Raw genomic sequence first — 20,684 nt, 5'->3', positions numbered from 1 at the left:
TATATTGAAAAGACTGAATTGTTGTGAACACGGAACAAGACACAACTGACAAATGCTTTGACTAGTGCCGTCAGTCATGGGAAAACCCCTTAAATGTTAAAAGGACAAGATAATACATCGGACATTTAAACATATTTTTTTATTATGAACATAGGATTGACCTGAAGGAAAATGCTAAATTTGAATGCAGGTAATAAACTCGCTCAGTCGACCTCTTTCTCACAATACTCTTCTAGTTCTACATAATATAGTAAGCTTCAATTCAGTTTACGCTGCTAAGAGTGGTTGCTAAGGGTGTTGTGTAGTGATACACAGAACCGTTGGGTGAAGCGGTCATAGCCGTGTTTTATCGTGAATAAAACACAGCTATTGACCAATCAGAATCAAGGACAGGAACTAACCGTTTTATAAAATATAATATACATAGATTTTCCAAACCATTTGTCTTATGTAGGGTCACAGGGATTATATTATATTATATTATATTATATTATATTATATTATATTATATTATATTATATTTAAAAAAAATAAATTATACACATTATTATTTGTTTTCCATTGCTAAGAAAACTTGAGTAGTTTTGGAAGTCAATTCATGCAGTCGATTTATTTGAAAAGTTGTTTGACCGATAGGCAGAATGACAGACCACTGAAACTGAGCAGACTGGTGATTTATTGAGGTAAAGCTGACGGACAGGAGGGTAGAGTGTTTTACAAATTCACAGAAGAAAGTTAGTTGACTTTAGAAGTACGTCAATTCACCAGAAAGGTTGAATGACTGTGGGCAGATGTGCTTTGGCTGCCTATGTGCAGATGTGAAGAAATTCATCTGTGAAAGGTTGGCTGTCTCTCCGTTTTTTGATCTCGAGCCTGTACTCGCATGAGGCAGTGGTTTCATGATCCACCTTTTTGTCACATGGATAACACACAACAGAGGAAAGACTGAAGTGCTAAACCGAATCACATCACACAGTCTTACAGTTCAGTAAATGAATAGTAGAACGACAGCTGTAAAACTAAACAAATCTTTTTGTTAAAATCATTGAATAACCAGTTCTTTTACATGATTTGTGATTAGTTTATGACAAAATCCATGCAGCGGTACCAGGGTCAACACATAAGCTCCAACATACAAACATACACAAACACACGCTCAAATACACAGTTGAATCACATCCTGGTCGGGTGGCCGAATCTGACTAACCGCTGTGACAGTCACCTCAGGGCAGGGGGAGGGGCTTTGTGAAATCATGTGACCAAGTAGCCATGGAAACTCCATAGGGAGACAGCAACTGAGGAAAAGAAGGGGGGACAGTGTTTTAAAAATAAAATGCGATTTTATGCCTACTTATGATCAGTGAAGCATACAAAGAGCGCCCAGATACACACTGGCTGTTATAGGCCTGAGTGCATTGTATAGACGGGTAATGAGCTCTGGGGCCATCCAATGAGTGTTCTTCTCATTTGAACTCAGATTATCTCATAAAACATAAAACTTGCAGTTTGCAAGAATGACTGGGAGCTGAACATTTTGCAGGGATCTAAAAAAAATGGTCAGAAAGACACTCGTGTTCCATTTATAGACTTAATTAGATCCCTTAAACATAGTCTGTGTTCATCAGGTTATCTGGATAATGCTAAATCACTGTTTTTAGCCAGTCTGACATCTTGCAAGTAGTGACTGATGCTTCCGTGTGAGATCATGGGATATTTTTACTCTCGCCTCATACTGGGAATCATTGGAATGAAGCGTGGCATGAATGCAGCGGTTGGGGGATGGAAAGGTTGGGGCACTTTTGTGTGTATGTGTATATATTCATGTGTGTGTGTATTTGCATTCAGCAGCATTTAGAAACATTCAGGAAGTGCTACGCTGTCTGAGAGAAGTGTTCAATATAGGCTGAAAGTGAAGAGGTTGACAGGCACGTCGCTTTGAGCGTGTTGTGTGTGTGTGTTCACCCATGGATAAGGGATGAGTGGATGCTTTAATGTGACACAGGTGCATTCTGATCTATATCCACTGACAAAAACAACAAAATCGTTTTAAAATCAGCATAAATATAGGATGACGTTGCTTTTCAGAGTTCACATCTATTCTGCAGTTCTCTATCAGTACTCTATTTCTTAGTGATCATGGTAATGGACTAGTTAGTTGGTTGTCTGAACAACTAATTAAGTAGTCAAACCCTATATTATTATGCTGGTTTAGGGTCATGTGCGCTAGATACCGATCAGTACTTTTTGTTTCTGCCATCTTCAATTTTGAACAACTCCCCTTTTTTCCTAAATTATAATAATAAATTGTACACATTTCATATATATATATATATATATATATATACATGCACACACGCACACACACACACACATATATATATATATATATATATATATATATAAAATAGAATAAAATATAAATATTAGATGAAACACTTACACATTGAAAAATAAAAAAAAAATAGTAAAACTAAAACTGAAATAAAAACTAAAGCTAAATAAAAATATTTAAAAAACAAAACTTAAACTAAAATTATAATGAAAACTGAAAAAATAAAAGCTAATTAAAAACATTAATCAATAATACTAATAAAATAACACATACACAAGAAAATAATAATATATGTATATATATATATAAATACACACACACACACATATATATATATACACAAAATCATGTTTAGTTATATATATATAATATATACAATGTATACAAAATAGAATAAAATATAAATATTAGATGAAACACTTAGACTTTGAAAAAATAAAATTAAAATATTAATAAAACTAAAGCTGAAATAAAAAATTTATCAATAATAGTAATAAAATAACACAAGAAAATAATAATAATAATACACATATATACTTATATTTAATAATAATATACATATACACTTCTATATATGTATTATATATGTATGTATATATATCTATATATATATAATAAAACAAAATAGATTAAAATATAAATATTAAATGAAACAATTAGACTTTGAAAAACAAAAATAAAATAAAAAAATTAAAAATGTTTAAGTAATAAAATTACTAAAACTAAAACTGAAATAAAAAATAAAAGCTATTTAAAAATATTAATCAATATTAATAAAATAACACACACACACAAGAAAATAATAATAAAAATAATAATAATATTTCAGTACAAAGACATTTTTATATTCTCAAAGCTGTTCAGTGCTTTAAACACACCAGTAGTACCGTAAAATCAATCATAAGATCAATCCAAAAACTCCTAAAATATCTCAGGCCCTCCATTTTTCTTTTCCCTCCATCATTTCGCTCCCCCCTCTCTCTCTCTCTCTCTCTCCCTCACTCACACACACACACACACACACACAAATTCAGAGTTGCTGTGTGTCTAAGAAGTCAGTGGGTCTGTTGGTGTAATCTTCTCCCCCTCTTCATCCTTGCCCTGCAGAACACAGCTGGGAAAGCTTGATAAACAAGCCACGGCATCGTAACACTCACCCGCTCATAGTCACACCAGTGTGTGCATGTGAGAAAGAGCGAGACAGGGAGAAACTGAGAGCGGAGGGATGGAGAGGAGAATGCAGCTGTAATGGATGAGAGGAGAGGGGGTGGGTCGCCATGCTTGAAGCGAGTGTGTTTGGGGTTTGGTTGTGTGTGCGTATGTGCTTGTTTGTTTAGGCAAGCATGTGCTTATTCATGTGCGAGTGTGCATCCAGTGCAGTGGTGTGAGCTCCACTGGCTCACACTATTATCACACACACATGTTCACACACATGCTTGTGACTTTGACTTCTATTATTTTATACTGACACTTGATTTTTATTACCACAAACTATTTTGATGTGGCCCTTTTTAAAAAATAAAAAGCTAAATTCTGGGTTACAGTGAGGCACTTACAATAGAAGTGAACAGGGTCAATCTGTAAACCGGTGTTATGTATAGGATTTTTTATATATATATATATATATATATATATATATATATATATATAAATTTTCTTTTATTTGTATATTTTCAGTTTTAATTTTTATCAGTTTTTAACATATTTTTAGCTTTATTTTTATTTAAGTTTTTTTGTATTTCATTGAATTTTTTTATTTTTTGAATTTCATTTAGTTGCCAACACTAGTTTTAAACAATTTTACAACTTCATTGTCATGACAGCGTAATGCCTAAAAACTTAAAACGACTGTAAAATGACATGAACAAATTTACAGCTCAAATATAAGAGCTTAAAGGCACACTATGTAAGATTTTTGGATTAAAATATATCTAAAAACCACTCGAGCAGTGTTATATATTTTGTTAACTTGTGTATTTACATTATCCCAAATGTTTCCAAGAATGTTTAAATCCAGAGAAATAAGTCATTTTTACATAGGACACGGACTGTGTCCGTGCGTCGCCTATCAATGACATTTTACCCACGTTACCCTCATTTTCCGATTTTATTTAGTAGAAACCGTGGAAACACAAGAGATGCTTAAAAATATATTATTATTTTTTTATTAGGCAAGGGAACAACTGTTGGGATACATTCACTGACAGAAAACTAATCAACTCAACACAGGCCTAGTCCACACGTACACTGGTATTTTTATAAACTGAGTTTTTCCTCCTTCGTTTTAAAAAAAATCACGTCCACACAAGCACGGTTTTAAAAAAAAATCTCTGTCCACATGAAAATGGTAAAAAAGCGCTGTCAAAAGCCATGTTGGCCAATCAGTGGAAGCAGTGACTGCGGCATAATAAAAGTCCCGCTGCTTTCGAGACGTGTGTCGCGCTCGTCTCTCATTAGCAATCGCTCCAGCAGCCTTTGTTCAGCTCCAACATCACTCCGCCCTGCTCTGGTTCATACTACAGTAACTTTAATAATCTCATCCATGAACATGATTTCTGCCTGAGACCCGTCCTGATTCTTTTCCACCAGCTGTGAGGTGAAGACAACATCTCCCATAAATCTGCGCTCAATCTCGGCATCATCAAGCTACGCCTTTGTTTTGAATAGGTGACCTCTAGTGGCGAAAAACTACATAGTGTGCCTTTAATTATAATTTAAGCACTTATATTCATAATTTTAAGCTTCACATTTCTGCTTTTAAATCTTTCAAAAATGGAACCCATTTAGCCTACTTTAACTGTAAGCACTTCATTATAAATATTATTATTATTATACATAATTTTAAAGAGACATTATTCCTTGTGGTACTCAGAATTATGCCACAAATACTGTTAATTAAGCTTAACCGTTATTAAGAGCATTATTCACACATTTGATACCCCACAATGTAGGCAAAAACTGACCCACATACACACAGGGCTGTCACTACAGGGGAGAAAGGTGCTTTTCAGTAGAGGGGGACAGCACCAACCCACAGCAACAACCTGCACCGGGGCCCGGATATCCTAGCAATGGCCCTGCACACAAACACACATACACACGCAAGGCACATTAGGATGAGTTCCTCTGCTTTAATTACTGCAGATGAGATAAGTGAGTAAGTGGCAGTAGCAGGAATAAATTAAACCTCATCATTATGACTCACCTGCCTCTTCTGGGTCTTGACTCAAACTCCCAAAAGTCCACATTAACTGTACTAGACTACAGAGATTCTGCAGATGTGATCAAAACACATTTGTTGACTTAAAGTGAATTGGTATTTTGTGTGTAAATTATTTGATAAGTTATTTTTAAGCTAAGAGTTAAATGTCGTGAAAACAATCATCTACAAACATATCACTGGCTGTGACTGTAAATGTTTGAAGTGTTTTATTTGAGGCTCATCTATGTGCTGCCACCAGATGGCGCTAATTGCTTCATTTTTATTGCAAGTTATCACATCCACTATTGTACTTTATAATAATCCTCTTACACATTAATATACAATCCACAGTCTAAATGGCAGAAGTACCAAAAGGGCAAATACTGGTTATGAAGCAGCTGGTTATGGAGGCATATTTTCCTAGAGGAAATGATAATGTTATGCTAATAATTTACAAGGCTCTAGTTCATATCTTTTTGCTGTTACCCATTTAACGATTACTTTTTTGCTTAAATTGGAAACTGTTTAAATGTTACAGTATCTTAAAATGTTACAGTGTGAGTTCAAAGGCACCCAAATGCAATTATACTTTTTCTTTATTATTTATTTTATTGTTAGTATATGTTCTCAGTGCATGTCTGGAAGACTATATCTCTACTAAAACAGATGAAGGCAGCAGATTCAAAGTGACGTTTAAAAAAAAAGAAGAAGAATTGTTAAACATTAAATTCTGAAAATAGAATATATTTTTTGGTATGTGCATTCAAGACCACTTTATTTGTACAAAATAAAAATATGAAACTAAAATCAACTTATTTTAGTATCATATATATGATCTACTAATATAGTTTTGATTAATATTTTGAATTAGATAATAAAAATACAAAAACACACAACAAAATTACTAAAACTTTAACTTAAACTAAAAATATACAAATATTTTTTATATTTTATTTCATTTAACATTTTATTAAAATCTAAATAAAATCTTTTTTATGGTTTTAGTTTTAGTTAACGATAATAATGCTGCTCAAAACCAGTATGTTTGTTTCTCTTTCAAGCAACAACATGAATCAGAATTTATCTTTTGTGTACAACAAAATAGTGACCGGGGTGGTCAAGCTTCAAAAACATCAAAAAGTAGGCTACTTTATAAAACGGATAGTTCCAGCCCTTGATTATGATTGGTTGAGCTGCTTTCGAATCAGTTGTAAATTACTCTACAAACATACATACTGTGACTGCATTACGTCAGTATTACTGCACCACTGTGTCTCTGTGTTGAAGCATCTGTATGTTGCCAAAGACTTAAGATGCACTTGTATTACTATGAATGGGAGAAACTGCAACATGCAATATGGCCGTATAAGTCCCACCGTCTAAATAAAAGAGGCAATCGTCAATAGAGTGCAACAGTGCCCGCCCCCTATTTCAGTGGCACTGGTTCCGGAAGTATTTTTTTTCATTAATTTTTTTTCCCATGGAGGTTTTAAAATAGTCTCCATTAAAGAGTTATAATCCACAAACCAAGCTTTTTGAAAATCAGACAAAAAGGAAAAGGTCTGACTACTTAAAGAACTACAATCCCATGATGCATTGCGAACAGCATAATCAAATTAAAAACGATGGAGAAACATAAAACTACTTATTTACAAATGCTATTTATGTGTAGGCCTATAAAAAACAATATATTTTAAGTTTATTGCAAAATATGCATATATATTAAAACATTTCAGTATTCTGAGAGCGTAGATAGATTGACTTGATAATGTCATTCGCAGCGCTCCATGGGCGGAGCTAAAGAGCTATTTTGGAGCATGTTGCTTTTTTCGACTCTCTGATTGGTATAATTTTTCTGTAATTTTCAGCATAATGTAGTTTTTTTTACCAGGAATTACACTTTTAAAAATGATTATTTTAAAAATAAGCTGAAATAATGCTGACTGACGGCTTCAGCAGAAGCAAATTGATTAACAACCTCATAGCTCACAGTAGGTCTGTCTTTATAAAGGTTTATGAGTTATATTGTTCAAAATTTCTTTGTGGAGAAAATGAATGGCGTTTTTAATTCCAGAACCAACTGTTGCACTCTATTGGTAAAGTCATTGGCCCTGTCCCAAATAGCACCCTAAACACTCGCTGTCTTCCTAGGAGTCAGCACTCTCGTGACATAACGCGACTTTCACTGTTTGGTAGAAGTCTGCTGTGGAGCTCGCACCAGTGCGTATCGAGGGCACATATCGACCACAAAGGGGGCGCTCACGAGCACCCTTTTGAAACCTACAAATGACAAATGGGACACCCTATGGTCTTGTGGACTTAACGGACACACGCACGTGGCAGCCATTGTAAGTCCACAAGACCAAAAGTGCTATGAAGTGTGCCGTTTGGGACAGGACCATTGAATCACTGTAGCTAGCTGCCATCATAAGCTCCATTTGCTATATACTAGGGGTGACTGATCCTGCTCCTGGAGAGCCACTGTCCTGCAATGTTGTGTTCTGCCTGATTGTATTTCCACAGCATGAAGGTAAGATCTTACGGATTTATGAATGAACCGCTGGTTTTAAAATCTTCCCCGTCTACTTACATTTATGTCATCCACTTCAAACATTACAACTATATTACAAACATTACAACTAAATACTCTACAATAAGTAAATCCACTTCACCTGCTAATTACTCTTCGACAGCAATGCATGGCTGCATTGGCTGGTCCAGCCTGAAAAATGCAGTTTTTTGTCATGATTTGAGGGTTTAGAAACAAAATTCAGGAAATAGCTGTTGTCGATTCACTGGTGATTTCAAATATGAAATTTAATCGTAAGCTTGGTGAACAGCTTTGGAGAATTTGATGTTTTCCCATTCAAAGAGATAGGAGCTGCACTTGCGTGACTAAAATAGCTGCCCGAGAGGCGTTTCAAAGATGGCCGCCGAGTGAAATTACTTGCCTGAAAGGGACTTTGGTGTTGCTTGGCAACCATAATAATACTTTTTATTAATAGCATTACATTTTTGTGTCTTTGTGTTTATATAATGAAACCTTGCCTGTTATGTGGAATAGCCATTTTATTAAGGCATTAAGCCGTGATTTACAGTAAATTTAATTTAATAAAAGTAATGCATATGATGCGTTGACTAGTTCAACCTGTGTGACACTGCTTAAACACGGAGCTGTGCCTCTTCAAGTGACCCCCATTAAAGCCACATTCAAAACAAATGATCAGTTCTCTGATGAGCATTAGTGCGCTGTCGATACAGGACCACTTCTTCTGCCGTGCTCTACCGATTCACATAAATGAGAAATTGGATTCCCTGAGTCTCTCAAACTAAGACCACTGGGTTTAAATAAATACTTCCCTCTGTAACTCAATACTAACCACAAGAGAAATTAATTTCAAAGACTTTTCCTCTATCTGATACACTCAGCCGTGAAATATAAGGGCTGTATGATTTACAGCACTGAAATAAGGGTCCCGGGTGCATTTTCTTTTACAATCATCATTGGTTCAGTTCATTTTTAATATTAAAATACAGCGTCATTAAGAAGTCAATACCTGGAAAACTTTTTTTTTTCCCCAGTTATGAATGTTTGCTTGTTTCGATATCATAAAGTAAGCTAAATTGTAATGTTGTTGGTATACATAAAAATTGTGTAATTATTGTCTATTGAACTGACATAAAAACTCATTTTATGAGTGTTTTGGCTACCATAACTATAAATAAAGGCTTTATTTGATTTTTCAGTATTTGAAAGTATTAATTCAAAAACTATTCACTGTAAAAAAAAAAAAAAAATATATATATATATATATATATATATATATTGATTGTTGGTTTAATTTAAAAAAGTAAGTAACCTGCCTTAAAATTTTGAGTTCATTGAACTTAAAAATTTGAGTTAATACAATGGAGATTGGTTTAATCAACTGAAATTGAAGAATCATCCAATTATCCATAGAGACATCCAAATCCATAGATACGTAAAGCTTTTGTAAAAAAAAAAAAAAAAAGATTAGCAAAGATTAAGAGAAAGGGAGAAAATGGCAGAATAAGTTTCATAATAAGAGTCATTCAGTGCAGTCTGTTAATGACATCGAGCACTCTAGAGACCTCACATTTTAATCAAACAATACTATAGCTGTGTAACATTTATCACACCATAAACCAGTAGACAGTTTTTGTCCATAATGATTTACTATTAAATAACAGCAGTTTTATATCCATTCCAGCATGTAACTCCTCTCCCACTGGGAGGATGTTCTGTATCCCTGCAATACATTTCAATGACATGGATCATTGTCAGCATACAATGCAGTTAGTGCAGTGTTCAGCCTGTCCTGTAGATTTCTGGGAATATGTGTGAGTGTGAATATCTGTGCCTGTGTGTCTGAAGTTGTTTAGCAGTCCTGGTTCTGGTTCAGCTATTGAATTTATATGCAAAGAATCAGAGTTTCTCTAGGGATTTCAAGACCTATATAGTGATCCACAAGCACATAGAAAAAACATTTGGTACCTACAGCTTTCACCTTACAAGAAGGTCTTCTATTTCCGTGGAAGCTCTACATCTTAAAATTGAAGTGAGGCATTCCCCAAACCCCAGGTCACTCACACACTCCACTGAAGATAGAAGCATGACACAGTTTCTCTCTGACACAGTTTTACTCTGTTGGTTAGAAACAGTGGAGACTGAAAATATTCTGGTGGGGAAAGACAAAGAGGGGACACCTCTCCTCATTACCATACCTATACGCACTTAAGGGACGCTGAGAGAGAAACATTCTTTCTACTGGCTGTTGAGCTCCCACACATGGCTCACCTGTTATCCCATGGGTTTCTCACACCTGTCCATTAGATTCAGCTAAAGTTGAGTGTGATTCTACCGCTGTCAGACACACTTTCATTTGATTGCATCAGCACAGGCTCTCTGCTTTGTCTCCTTGTGGTGAGTGGATAAATCCGTCACAATAGGATCTCAGCTCTTGGACTGGATACTAAGTAGAGTCTAAAGGCCACACGGGGGAATCCTTAGACTTAAAGGTGCAATATGTAAGAATTTTGCAGTAAAATATCCAAAAACCACTAGGCCAGTGTTATATATTTTGTTCACTTGAGTACTTACAATATCCAAAATGTTTCCAACTATTTGTAAATCGTGAGAAAATTGCAATTTTAACCAAGGCTCCAGGACGTGTGAGGAGTCGCCTGTCAATTGCGTCATACCCACGTTACCTGTGGTTTCCGGTGTTTTCATGGAAACACCAAATACGCTTTAATATATTACACGTTTTAATAGACAAGGGAACAACTGTTTTGATATATTTATAGACAGAAAACTAATTGTTGTTATATAGCTCAACACGTTTAGTCTTATTGTTTAAATCTAATTTTCTTGATATTTTGCGAGTACCATGTTTTACCATGCCTCAGAGAAAAACACTATTTTGTCAAGTGGCTAACATAGCATAATCAGATGCAGCTTTATTTTTAGTAACAGTAATACAGCATTTTCTCCATCATACAATACGTTTTAAAATTAATTGCATGCCATTTATTAACACAAGCCATCCAGCATTTAACATGATATTCTAAAATCGATCTAGCTTACTGCAGTGTGCAACAAGTGTCTCACAGCAGCCACCGAGCGAACGTTATAACATCATTTTCAACACACTCAAATGTATCTAATATGATAAACAGAGCTGCGTTACCTCATACTCATGACCGGAAAAGCGGAAGCGGCGCCGGCGACTGTGGCATAATAAAAGTTCCGCTGCTTGTGAGGCGTGTGTTACGCAATCGCTCCAGCGGCCTCGTTCAGCTCCCACAACACTCGGTCCTGCTCTGCTTCATACTACTGTAACGTTAATAATCTCATCCATGAACATGATTTCTTCCCGAGTCCCATCCTGATTGTTTCCACCGGCTGTGATGTGAAGACCACATGTCCCAAGATTCCGTGCTCAAACTTGGCATCATCAAGCTACACCTTTGTTTTGAATAGGCCTCTAGCGGACAGAAAATTTTACATATTGTAGCTTTAATACTCTTAAAGAGGAAATATAGTAAATAAAAGTTTTCTTGTCTTTTAAGATAAACAAGTTTGGTGTATAAGAAATACACACTGGCGCCTTCAAAACACAACTGAACTTCCTGCCTATAGTTAAAACAGCATTATATACACATTTTTATTAAATTGCCCCTTTAATATAAATTATGTTAAACTGCAAACACCATAATTAAATTAAAATTAACTGAAATAATCAGAGTAAGCCCCCATGGATTACTTTTATGATGGATGGATGGATGCACTTTTTTGGGCTTCTAAATCGTGAGCGCCATTCACTCCCATTATAACGTTTGGAAGAGCAACGATATTTTTTAATATAGTTCTGACTGTGTTTGTCTGAAAGAAGATAGTCAAATACACCTAGAATGGCTTGAGTGTGAGGAAATCATGGGATAATTTTGGGGTGAACTATCCCTTTAAAGCTTGCAAAACACCTCATCTCAAAAAAAAATAAAGAAAAAAAAAGAAACATCTTGAATGTGTGAAATTCAGCACCAGTTCTGGTATGCTGAGGGTTTAATGCACATCATGAGACTCTAATGCTTATTTCCATTACATAGACATAAGCTTCATTGTTAGGGGTTATAGCTTTTCCAAGTTATTTTGGCATATGTGAGCAGGCAATTTGTGGTTAGTCTTGAGAAGGCATCATTGTTTTTGCCATAATGACAGGCCAGTGATTTCTTGTATTAGTAGCTGTTGCCTAAGGTAATTAATCATGTTGTTTATTAGCAGGGCTGGATTCTTCCATACATCCGAAATGGGCAACTACATGACAGTAATAATAAACTCTAATACTGTTATCTGAATGTCTTCTAACAGTTTCATAACATACAATATTATTGTAGTGTTGCCCTAACAACAATGCAGAAAATGTTGCCTTACATAAAGGTGAACTGTTTGATATTCAGATCAGAGTTATCTGATGCTACGTGTTTTCAGGAAATTTTATTTGTTAACATCTGGGCATCTCCCAATTCATTTCTTCATATTACTGATACAGCATCTTTCAGCCCTAAAAAATAGGTTTCGTCTTTTTCAATGCATTGCTGTAGCTTTAAGAAATTGGGCTTTGAAACTTTTAAAAAATGAAAGACACTTTTAAGTATCTTTTTGTATCATCATTAAAGGGACATCTTAAACGTTTTAAAAGTCAGTTCAAGCTTAAAGGGGACCTATTATGCCCCTTTTTACAAGATGTAAAATAAGTCTCTGATGTCCCCAGAGTGTGTAGGCTATGTGAAGTTTTAACTACAAATAACCCACAGATAATTTTTTTTTAGCATGTTGAAATTGCCACTTTTTTGGGGTGAGCAAAAATGTGTTTTTGTGTCCCTTTAAATGCAAATGAGCTGATGCTCCTGGACCCCTTTCAAGAAGAGGGCAGGGCTATAAGAGCTTATGCTCCGGCATACCGGTGTAGGACAGATTACCAGAACACCGGCAACAACAAAACAGGACAATCTCACGCACTGAAAATGTCAGAAACTGTAAGTAGCGGTGTTCAGACTTATATGTTTGTGTAGCCACATATGGTGTCCCATACTCAGAATTTGTGCTCTGCATTTCACCCATCCAAGTACACACACACAGTAGTGAACACACACACACCATGAACACACACCTGGAGCGGTGGGCAGCCATTTTTTTGCTGCGGCACCCAGGGAGCGATTGGGGGGTTAGGTGCCTTGATTGGAAAAAACTGCTGTTCATTCACTTCCCCCACCTATTTCGTGCTGGTACTAAGACTTAAACTTTCAGGTTACAACCTGGGACATTTCCTTCGAAAATTAAATTTAGCCACAATGTCCAGATGGCGGGAGTCTATGGAGACTCTTATGTGCATTGGTACATCCCAAAACACAACACTTGTAATGCCTCTTTGGCGCAGACATTGTATAACTCCAGCTGCTACAGCGAGGATACGGAGATGGCGGACTAAAGGGACATGGTGAAGGAAAAAAAAATGAGATGGGAGGAAAAATGATGTCAGTGCTTTTGCGTTTTCTCGCAAATGTTTTGCATTCTCTCGCAAAATGCTTGCCTTCCCCCGAGACACTTTGCATTCACTCGCAAAGAACAGAAATGTTTTGCGAAGGGAACACAAAGGTTGTGCAAGCGAATGCAAAGTTTGTCAGGGGAACGCAAAACTTTTGCAAGAGAATGCAAAAGCTTTGAAATATATATTTTTTAGGGGCTCCGTAGATATATGGTATGGATTGGAAAATGTATTTTATTGAACATTTAGGCTATTTATTTATTGAACTTTGGTATGTTTGATCATTGATATTTGTGCAATAACAGTTTACATAGTTAAAGAGGTTTAAGGCACTCTGGTCTAATCCTAATTTCTTTAATCTATCTGTGAACATGCTAAACATTTAATATTAATATTTTAAATGCTTTTTTTTTTTGGTTATGCAAATGTTAAAGGAACATTACATTTGATCATTTTACAAACATTATATGAATGTTACTCAATGTTTTCTGAACTAAACAAGTAGTAACATTTAAAAAAAACATTACACTGTAAACCCAAATAAGTTGGGCTAACTCAAAAAATTTGAGGTAATCAGTCACATCAAATTTTTTTGAGTTATGATGTTCCAAATTTTAAGTAAGCAGAGCTATCATGTTTTGAGTTTGTAGTACTCATGCATGTTAATTGCTCCTAACTTCAAGTACTGAGTTAGCTAACTCCTACAAATCCAAGTGCTACTCCTTTTAATAGCACTTAAAATAAAATATTTAGTTAATTAACTTTTTTTATTTTGAGTTCTTGCTAATCAAATGAGTTCCATGAACGATGTATAAATAACGTTTTTGTGCTAACCTTTTGAGAACATTATTAAAGACCAGACAACTCTGAACGAATGGGAAGAACATTTGTTCATAACTTTGAGATAATCTTGCCAGAACCTTAGCAAAAGTTCTGAGAATGTTTCCTGATAGCTGGGTCTGCCCTTATTGCTTTATTTGAATGCAGAACTGTAGCATTCAGTGTACAGTCTGACACATGACTTCAGTGTACAGTGTTCTGTAGTTGGGGAGTCTGTGTGTTTGTGACTGTAGAGCAGCCCCCCCGTTCTTAGAGCAAAGGAGGGAGTGCAGGGTTATAGTTAGAGAGCCACACAGAAGCACCAACCCTCTCCTGAGCTCACAGTCCCCTCTTCTACATCCAGACTACAAGACAAGGAAAAAGAGCAGAGAGACAAGGAGAAGATACAGATGCTGCTTTTCAACTGACTCTTAAAAGCATCTGATATGTTCTGAAGCTGGATATCTCTTTTGCTTTTAAATGTGTATGGTCATATTTGCTCCGGTAAGTCCTGGCTTCAGAATCTCTGTATGTCTGGTAGCAGCCATCAGGTGGTACATAGTTAATAGACTTAAACTGACCTAATATTAATAATATTCTATGGTAGTTTTTGTTGTAAGATATGAGATTTTTGTAAGTTTTGCAGTGCAGTTTCATCAGTTTCTCCCAACATCCCATTTGTCAGCATCTCAGAGACCTTTTAGGTGCTAAAATTGCTCTCATACCATACTGAATCATTCATAATTCTGAATGAGTGAGATGTCTATTTCAGTTAGCTTATGAATGACTCAGTATTCATGATCAATGATTCGCTGTGCAAAAAAAAGCGATTTGGCTTGCAGTGTTTCTCACAGTCGATGTTCAGAGGTCCCTGGACCCACATAGGGTAGTATCTATGCCCATTTTAGCTTTTTGAGGTTTAAGACACTGGAAACTACATTAAGAATTTCTGTACTTCAATAGTGATCAGCTGTTCACTGCATATGTCTTTATGTTACCATGGTGACTTTCTGGCTATTAATTGATGAAGGTATCTTGTTTGGAAACTGTCTCCCGAATAGACTTGTAAAGTAATAAGCTAGACTGTGAAACTATTAAAAAACAGACTAATAAATGACATTATATATGAAAGTGGTTCAAGATGAATATATGTAACCTGAAAAGCTTATGAGAAACTGAGAAACAGTACCTTAAAATTTGTTTTGTACCTTTTTCCGACATTTTCTGAGCAGATTTTGTGGAAAATCTCTGGAATATATAACCTTGCATATAGTATACATTTTATATACATATAAATGACTGTACACACACACACACTACCGTTCAGCAGTTTTGGGTCAGTAAGATTTTTCAAAATGTTTTTAAAAAAAGTCTCTTATGCTCACCAAGGCTTTTAATATATTTTTAGAATGTAATTTATTTATATGAATTCCATTCTTTAGTGTCACATGATCTTTCAGAAATCATTTTAATATGATGATTTGGTGCTCAGTAAACATTTATTATTATTATCAATGTTAAAACAGCTGTACTGCTTATTTTTGTGGAAACCATGATACATTTTTAAGAATTCTTTTAAGAATAGAAAGTTATAAAGAACAGCATTTATTTGAAATAGAAATCTTTTGTAACATTATAAATGTCTTTTGAAAAACACTGGTACATTTGTTTGAGTGGCCTGACATAGAAACAACCAATGATGTGAGTTTGGGACAGAACTGCCTGTTTGGCTGACCAATGGCTGATTTCACTTTTAATTTTTAAGGGAAAAAAGTTTGTATTCCAGTTCTTTTATTTATTATTATTATTTACATTAACTGGCACTATCATTGCATCATTAACGTGTTTTTGCCATGGGATTCTTTGAATAATATTGCATATTTAAAAAAAAAAAAAAATATATATATATATATATATATATAGAGGGAGAGAGAGAGAGAGAGAGCACAAGATTACACACAATATTATTAATCGAACATATAAGAATTGAGTTAGAATTAATCAAATTAATTCCTTAAAAGTCAACCATTTAGAATGTGTAAAATTAGCAAACAACATTACAAAAACCACAAACTGACATAAAAAGCAAAGAGTCAAACTGCCCAACTAAATGAAACACTGATCACTGTAATGGTGACCAACCATTTTCAATAAAATCAACATCAACATCTAAACCTCTGTTAATTCTTGTGTTTCTCATTCCTTCAGTGATTCTGCTTGTTATCATCAGGTGTCTTCAATGTTGGCAATAAAAGTAAAGAGTTCATTAATTCATTCTGCCTGTTATTCAGATATTTTTGTTTACATTTTACTTAAATTTTACTTGTTTTAAATGGTTGACATTTAAGGAATTAACTTGATTAATTCTAACTCAGTTCTATTTGTTGAATATAATTAATAATATTGCTTGTAACCTGTTGCCAAAATTTTATGGAGTAGATATAGCATATTACTTTTTACAGTGCATTATCTATCAGTACGCTTTCATTCCTTCACATTATGCTCTCTCTTGAATTTTGAGTATATATTCTCATCATTGATTTTTTTTTTTTTCAAGCTGCATATCTGCAGAATGACTTGTATCTGGGTTCAGTGAGATGTATCACCTCCTACAGAGAACCCATTCTCATATCAGTGTTGCAGAAATGTGTTTTAGGCAAGTCAGTTTAGCTCTCAGTGAGCTTGTCCTCTGTGCTTAATAAGACTAGGCTTCACAATAGATCCACAGCCTAAATGAAAAAGGGTAATGGACATATAAAGAGAAAACTCATGGGAAAGATTGGGAAAGAGATGGATGTTATAGAGGTATCTGTGGAGAGGTTGTGTTAAAGAGAAAAATGATAATTGGAGACAAAGAGAGACAGAGTGCACCTCTTTGTGGGTGTGATCACAATTATGAAATCATAGTTTCACTCAGTGTTTGCAAACACCCTTTGCAAATGTGCTTGACATCTCCGGATGAGAATTAATCACCTGTTTACTGTGGCTCTGACTTAATTGAAATTGAAGTCTCATTTTGCTGGAGCTAATCCGGTATCTAAATAAAACAATCGTGATTAGAGCAATTAAGAAGCTGTCTATTTAAGCTGGTGTGTAAACAGAATCTCCCTTCACTTTTCGTAATTTTAAAGGCAAAGTTGAACTTCTGTATAACATATTTCAGTCAGTTGTTTAATTCCTGAATTAATCAGTGGTCTGAACAGTCTCATTTTGCTGGAGCTAATCCGGTATCTAAATAAAACAATCGTGATTAGAGCAATTAACTCTACTAGTTAGAAACTGTCTTTTTAAGCTGGTGTGTAAACAGAATCTCCCTTCACTTTTCGTAATTTTAAAGACAAAGTTGAACTTCTGTATAACATATTTCAGTCAGTTGTTTAATTCCTGAATTAATCAGTGGTTTGAACAATTCAACGACTCACTCACTTATCGCCACCTTCTGGCAAAATGATGTAACCTGCAGATATGCACCACTAATGCACAGACTAATAACTTGAATTTTCCACAAATTGATACATTTATATCTAATAGCTTTTATTTTCATAAATTGATGGGAAATCACTTTGTCATAATTCTTATTATTAAAGTTGCCATGAAATGGAAGTTGTGAGAGTCTTTTCTTCTCTATTATGATGCGTATCCAAGTGAAATGGCTTCTGGAACTAGAAAAAATAGGGCAGGACTTGATTTTATCCATCGGGAATTGATTGTAATCATTGGATCGTTGTGGTTTGCTATTGCTGTGATCAGGATTATGAGAGTGACAGGTTATCCTGCCCTTGTGCCAGTACAAGAGGGAGGAGAAGTTATTTTGATTAATGATTACGAGGGCATAGATATGCTGTGCATAGATATATCATTTTGATTTCATGGTAACTTGAACTGTTCTTTATGTTATATCCCCTCAGCTTTTTGCCATCTTTGCATTTGCAACATGTGGAGGTTACTCTGGGCAACTGCGGGTTAGTGTGGACTGCATCAACAAGTCCGACAGCAACCTCAGTATTGGCATCAACTTTGCTTACCCATTCAGGTAAGGCTAGTTTAAAGCAACCCCTGTGTATTATCTGCAGAGGAAGAGATAATTACCTGGCTTTGATTCAATACTCTAATACACAGGAGCATTTGATTATGTGCTAATGGTTTTATCTTTATACTCTCTATGTGTGCTGCCAGTTGCAAGATTTGTCTCTCAGTGAGCACAGTTGGCTTCAGTGTTTTAAATGGAAACACAACTCTCAGCATCAGAGATAATTTGTAAAATTAAATGATTGTGCTAATTGGCCTAATGTTCATAGAGCCTCAGTATAATCAGATATTGTTTGCTTCACAATACACATGTCAAAGTGGATGATTTATACATCATGTAAGAGCTAAGCAAATTGCAGTGAAAAGTTTGGAATAATTAAGATTTTCAAATTTTGAAGTATTTTTATCATGACCCAAATGATAAGTTGACAGATTAATCAATTTTCCATATTTTTCTAAAGGCCTGATTGTCTCTGTGTGAATAAATTCATGGTTAAATGAAACATTTAGAAAGCTAAGCCATATCTTCCAAGTATTTACAGTTCTGTCTTAAATATAAATTTTATCCAGCACATTCAGAGATGAGAAATTCTTTCTGAGAGACAGACACAAGCTCAGTAAATGAGATGGCTGACTTATACGCTAGAATCATGCACCAGGTCTGTCTTCATTGTTATCCATATGGGTAATAGAGTTACATGAAGTTATACCTTGTCAATTTAAAGAACAGAAGACAATAGAGTTATGTATTAAATCACCACTATAATTCTGTGTAGGCTGAAGGTGTTTTTGACAGACAGGTATTCTTCTGTGGTCTCAAACATTATGTGTCCAAGTTGTTTTGTTTTTTGTTTTTTTCTTGCCCTGAAAGGTCAAGCACACATACGTGTTGTCCACAGCAATGCAATGCTTTGAAGTAGCCCTCAGGTCCTGCTGTATTCACTAGAGCTGAGCTTCAAGTTCATAGTAATCAAAGGAGGACAAGGCAGAGATAGACAGGAACTAAAATAACCTTGTGACAGGAACTTAAAGTGCCCCTACTATGCCATTTTAAAGGTTCATAATTATTTGGAGGTCTCCTACAATCTTTATATGCATCCAAGGTAAAAAATAATAATAATACACATTGCAACATCACCTCTTTTCTCACAGTGTCTGAAATGGTTTGATAAAGGATCCAATCTTTCTAAACCCCACCTTTCCAAGAGCCTATACTCTGCTCTGATTGGTCAGATAGCCCAATCTGTTGTGATTGGTTTACCTCTTACAGCATGTGTCGGAAAAGAAACACCATTGCCATATCCGAATTTCAGCTCCGGAAGCTTCCTCAGCACTTGTATACACAGTAATGCAAACAGTAATGATGGCATCAGTTTTACTGTATATCAATTTGATCCTGAGCCCTCATCCTTTTGAAGCGGAGGCAGAGTGGATTTACTTTCGCAGCACAGAATACAGCATAATCTCAACATGTTGGTAACACAACTCTTCCAGGTCTTGGCTACAACTGCAGTGTTTGAGGGTGGGTCAAAGTATAAATTGTTCGTGGGCAGCCTATGCATTATGCAAATTTGTTACAAACCTACATAAGTTTGAGCTGGTGTAACCCCTCTGGTACTACTCACAACTCTCCAAGCAGGATTTGAACTGGCATGGGAGACATGGGAGGTGGGCGCGCTAACAAGGAAGCTACAGACTGCAGCCTCTAGCGTGCCTCTTGAGGCCAGGGGAGTGAGGTTTATTCACACAGCTCTTACTAGCTAGCCGCCATTACACTCGCCCCCCTAAACCTCACTCACATCTGGGTCACGGCACCAATGGAACCCCTCCGGTTCTACTGGCATCACTCTGAGTGGGATTTGAACTGGCATCTCCAGCATGGCAAGCGGGTGTGCTAACAAGGACGCTAAAGACCACAGCTTCTATAGCATCAGTCGCTAGTGCACCTCTTGAGGCTAGGGGAGTGAAGTTTACTTGCACAGCTCTTACTAGCTGACCGCCATTACACTCACCCCCCTAAACCTCACTCCCATCCGGGTCAAGGCACCAATGAAACCCCTCCAGTTCTACTGGCATCACTCTGAGTGGGATTCGAACTGGCATTTCCAGCATGGCAGGCGAGTGCTAACAAGGATGCTAAAGACCACAGCTTCTATAGCATCAGTCGCTAGTGTGCCTCTTGAGGCCAGGGGAGTGAGGTTTACTTGCAAAGCTCTTACTAGCTAGCCGGCAT

The 20,684-nt window shown here is 35.8% G+C and overlaps 1 protein-coding gene across 2 annotated transcripts in view; it reads left to right on the top strand.

Annotated features, from left to right (window-relative positions):
* Nucleotides 1-20,684, top strand: part of synpra (synaptoporin a) — a 29,773-nt gene that overhangs the window by 3,469 nt on the left and 5,620 nt on the right. Inside the window, exons 1-2 of one of the 2 annotated variants that reach the window (XM_051913385.1) lie at nucleotides 14,734-14,926; nucleotides 18,331-18,455. In XM_051913385.1, the coding sequence (XP_051769345.1) occupies nucleotides 14,903-14,926; nucleotides 18,331-18,455 (149 nt within the window). In that variant the 5' untranslated portion in view covers nucleotides 14,734-14,902. Of the gene's footprint in view, nucleotides 1-14,733; nucleotides 14,927-18,330; nucleotides 18,456-20,684 lie in introns of those variants that run through there. The other variant, XM_051913384.1, reaches the window with a different exon arrangement.

This window comes from Ctenopharyngodon idella, chromosome 11 (assembly GCF_019924925.1).
Source record: "Ctenopharyngodon idella isolate HZGC_01 chromosome 11, HZGC01, whole genome shotgun sequence".
NCBI classification, from domain to species: domain Eukaryota; kingdom Metazoa; phylum Chordata; class Actinopteri; order Cypriniformes; family Xenocyprididae; genus Ctenopharyngodon; species Ctenopharyngodon idella.
Note: the sequence above shows the minus strand (reverse complement) of the source record. Positions and strands in the feature narration are given on the sequence as shown.